Source organism: Halyomorpha halys, unplaced genomic scaffold (assembly GCF_000696795.3).
Source record: "Halyomorpha halys isolate HHAL.00 unplaced genomic scaffold, Hhal_1.1 Scaffold2317.1, whole genome shotgun sequence".
NCBI classification, from domain to species: Eukaryota; Metazoa; Arthropoda; class Insecta; order Hemiptera; family Pentatomidae; genus Halyomorpha; species Halyomorpha halys.
Window position 1 is genome coordinate 92321 of NW_027105791.1, and position 4667 is coordinate 96987.

At 35.3% G+C, this 4667-nt stretch overlaps 1 protein-coding gene across 1 annotated transcript in view; it reads right to left on the minus strand.

Moving 5' to 3' along the window:
- Positions 1 to 2204: 2204 nt before the first annotated feature.
- LOC106691401 (venom serine protease) overlaps positions 2205 to 4667 on the minus strand; it is a gene marked incomplete in the record, with an annotated part of 11833 nt that continues 9370 nt past the window's right edge. The window contains 5 exon segments of the mRNA XM_067053514.1: positions 2205 to 2431; positions 2539 to 2695; positions 2774 to 2934; positions 3882 to 4070; positions 4144 to 4345. Of these exon segments, the coding sequence (XP_066909615.1) occupies positions 2388 to 2431; positions 2539 to 2695; positions 2774 to 2934; positions 3882 to 4070; positions 4144 to 4345 (753 nt within the window).

Here is a 4667-nt window from a genome sequence, read left to right on the forward strand (position 1 = left end):
GAATTGAAATATTATAAATTAGGTATTTACTTAATCTTTTTTGAGGGTAGAATGGTAGAAGACTACGTGCTGTACTCCTCATACTTCTCTCTTCACAATCTTCGAAATTTAAAATGGTTTTCCACGATAGTTTGCAAATAGTAATCATCGTCGTCTTCGTAATAAAAATACATATTCATATTTTATAGATTCGCTGAACTTTGTGAAAATAATTTTTGTTCGAATTGAAAGATTAAACAGCTGCCCAGGAGAGAAATAGCTAATTTGACGTACCTCTACTACTCCTGTCTCAGATTGAGATTCTTTCTTAAGGCATGGAAACTAGCTATTCTCTTCCCGCTTCTGAGATGCGCGAAGACCGAATTCTAACCTGCCGACTACAGACCAATAAGCTTGCTTCCGCGCCTGGGCAAGGTTCTTGAGAAAATTATTCTTAATTATCTGAAAACCTACTGCTCAGAGCTGGAGCTAATTCTACCAGTAGTCTATTCTGTAGTATACTGACTTCCAGGTAGGCCTCTGCCCGGATCACCGCCTGGCGAAACTATAGGCTGAAGTATGGAAGAAGACAATCAAGAACGAGACAATAGCGATGATCTCAATAGACTATACGAAAGCGTTTAATCCCGTGTCCCATATTTTACTATGTAACACACAGCAGGACAAAGAATTTCTAGAACAGCTATGTTCTAGGAACAGCTATGCACTCTATTGAGATCATTCCTGCAGTACCTCTCATTAAGGGTATCCGAGGAGGTTCCACTCACCTTTGTGTAGTACCCTAGGGGTCTGTGCTATCTCCAATAATTGTCTTAGTATATACGGCTGGAACTGTTGGAGCCATGTATGACAAGTCTAATGTAGCTGCTTATGCCTTCGATATTACATGTCTACAGTTAAATATTACATCCAATATATCCAAGAAGACCGACTGTATCATTTTCTGCTCTCAGAAGAACAAGCGTCCTCTCCCTAAACTCTATAAGGCAACAGGACATAGGTACGATAATAGACCACATGCAGCATAGTATATCCGAGTGTCACCCTTGACAGACACCTGACGCAAGTCGCCACTGGAATAAGAAGATCAAGCAGGTTAAGACCAAGTCTTACAGGCTTAATCATCTGCTGACTTCTCCTAATTTTTCTCTCCGTCTCAAATTGATGATTTACAAGAGAGTAATCCTGCTAGTCCTACTCTAAGGAGCACGTATGCTGACCAATATAGAACCTTCAACGACCAAGCAGCTCCAACAGTTTCAGAGCGGTATACGTATCGTATTTGTCTTTTAAAAGTTATAACAGTCGAAATCGACGTGCACTTTCCTGTCTTTTAAGTCTTATATGAGTTTCAGGTTTTAAAGATTTTGACGACTGTCTGTCGAGATGTAGTCCTTAGTAGCGGATCTATTCATCAGGAATAAATGGAGCATTATTGAAAGATGTAGGGCAGGTCATGGGAACTTATAGTTGTAAATGTAAGTATGTAACTATTTGGAAGTATATTAATTCTAAAGATATATTTTGTAAGTTTTCATATTGAATTTTAAAATACAATCTAAAAATATACTTTTCTAATAATTTCTTTTAAATAAACTTTAAAATAAGTATCTTGAATGTGTCTGGAAATTTATAGTTCTCCAATTAATAAACGGGTTTCTATATGAACGTCCTCAAGTACTTCAAAAAATATATGATACAGAATCTAGTACGCTGTATCTCTACTGATTATTGCCTAATTTATATTATCTTTTGTAGAGAATTAAAATATCTTTCAAATGATTGTACTACAGTTTATCATGAAACAGGAAGTTTTTGAATTATGTCTTGGTCAAATTTACTTTTCATCATTCTCGTCGGGGATTCAGTCTATACAAAAAATGTACTGGACTTTAAGAAGCACAATTCTCGTAAGCTCAAATAAAATTCATTAGAGCCGTTTTTGTGCTATAGTCTATAACAAAACACATTTTTGGCTGTTGAAATCAGATTATATGGTTCACCAGTATCGGAGTCCGAACCCCTCCCTCCCCCCAAAGAAAAAGGTAACAATATCGATTCACCATTCAATAATGGAACTGGCATACTGACAGACAAGCTTTTTTTCTTATTACCATGGGTACTAAAACAGAGACTTTTGGTTATAAATTTTAAGGATATAGATATTCTAGGAAATTTAATTTTAAAAAACATCATATACAAGATTAGAATGATATGGTAAAAAGAGGTTTGTTCGTTTATTTATTTTTAATTACAAATGGCTTTGGAGTTGTTATAATAAGGCCTTGTGAATTTTTATGTTAATCTTCATTGATCGACGATATTATTCTATGACGATTAAAACAGATAAAATGTATCATTTCCATCTTATTAAATAAACAAAAATTCTATGTTATTCTGGAACAAGTTTCCATAGCTCCATTAGTTGTATCTGAAACAAAGAGCATCGATTTTAAATAATTTAAATTTATATAATTAAAATTTTCAATGATAATTCGTAGTATTTAACACAAACAGATTCGGCAAAGCTGGACTTACCCTTGACTACACCTTTTATCCAATCCAAATAGTAGGCAACCTCGGTGTTGACTGCAGGGTTCTCTGAAGCACACTCCCTACCAAAGGAAACCAGTCCTACTAGAACGTACCCAGGTATTATAGGATCGATGGCGATGAGAGGTCCACCAGAGTCACCCTGTTGCATAAAAAATGTGCTTTTTTAAAAATGTACATATCATAAGAGCAGGTTCTTCAGTAGTATCTCTTTAGATACCTGGCACGAATCCTTCCTCTTCTCATAGGTACAGAATTGAGATCTGAATTTCTGGAGTTCACCATGGTAGAATCTGTGACAAGTCTCCCAAGGAATGACTCTAAGAATAACTTCTCTCAGAACCCTAGAGGTACGCCCTTCGTGTTTTGTAAGTCCCCAACCTAGAAGGAAAAGGTTTCCAAAGACGTTTTTATCACAGAAAAAAAGAAAAAAGAAACATAATATTTATCTCTTTATTCGTTTAATATTTATTTATTTCTTCGTTTCATTTAAAAAACATGGGAAACAATTGCTGCGTAAATTAATTAAATAAAATGACAATGCAGATGGTCATAATATTTTTTAAGATTATTAGTTCCTTAGAAAAACCATCGCGCGACCTTTTTTTTATTTTTTCTTTCTTTAATGTAGTTTCGATAATTCTTGTGTTGACATGCGTACCTGAAAAATCCTCTAAGAAACCTGTGTGATCTTTTTCATTATGAATTGATGTTTGTTCATGGTTCAGAACCTTCTCTATAATTCGTCGTAATAGCTCACCAGAAAGTTTTATTTACAACAATTTTAGATCATGTTAAAGCTTAAACCCATCAATTCAAGTCAGATAAATTATTGTATACACTCTTTTCCCCTACTATTAATAGCTTGGACATACTAAGTAGATTCTATATTACTATGATGTTAAAATAATTATAAAGTCAACAGAAAAGCTAATATGAAGCCAAAAGAGGTGTGTCTGTGCGCTGTGTATTTTATCTTCTATTCCTCATACTGTGTCCCTAATTGTTAATAAGTTCATCAAATCCTCTGCATGGCAATACCGATAATAATAATCGTTATCACGATGTGGCAATAATAATCGACAGTTTAAAATGTAGAACTTGAGATAAAAAAAATACTTATGACATTTGTCTTAAAATTGTTTATGATTTATGTTACCATGGAACCTGTGGACAAGGATGGTAATAATATTTTTTAAAGTTATTAGCTCCTACAACGTTGAAGAGCATCAGGGATGTTTTTAGGGTAACCTAAATGTCAGGAATGTTTACTGTATGTTTGGTAATTTTTATAATATATAAGGTAATACAGTGAATATTTCTCATACCTGCTACTAAGAGGTGGTTGTTTTCCAAGTTGACCCTCCTATTTGGTAAGCAGGCTGGCCCTACATCGTTCCTGAAGATAAGAAGCCTGTCAAGCTCCACAATGGCAATATCATGGGCTTCATTATCTTCGGCATCGTAGTTAGGGTGTTCGATCGTCTTAGCTACGGGGATGAACTGCCCATTTACGGCTGTGGATACAATCCATACCTATGAGGTTATAATCTGACTATTTTAACTAAAATCAGTTCTGACTTTACTCACCTCTCCTAACGTCATGCGCTCCTACTAGCAGCCTCAGTTCGTTGATCTTGTTTTTGATGTCGTAGGTGCAATGCGCTGCGGTAACAGCGTGTTTCCTGGTAATGATGGTCGCTCCGCAAAATGGTTGCCTGTCGGAGAGAGTGAGTGCCGTCATGAAAGGATACGCGTTTGCTCTTGACTCCTTACCTCCTACGATCCTTCCCTAAGACAAATCTATGTTGGTATTCTTTTTGATAAATTCACACGATATATCAACAAGTAAAAAAACAGTGCAGTGATGAGTAAAGCACTGCTTTAATGACCTTAAAAGTAAAAGCGAAGCAGTAAGCTTTTGAAATTTTAGTTAAGAAGGTGGGCTCTAAAAGTCATATTTTCTGTAGAGTGTTTCAGGAAAAAATGCCAACAATCAAGGGTATTTTTTTACTAAAAATTTATTTCAGTGTCACCAACCTCACCTTCCTATCTCAATTCGTTGTCGAGATATGATTTTTAAAAGATTACTGGATAAAACCACGTTCATATAA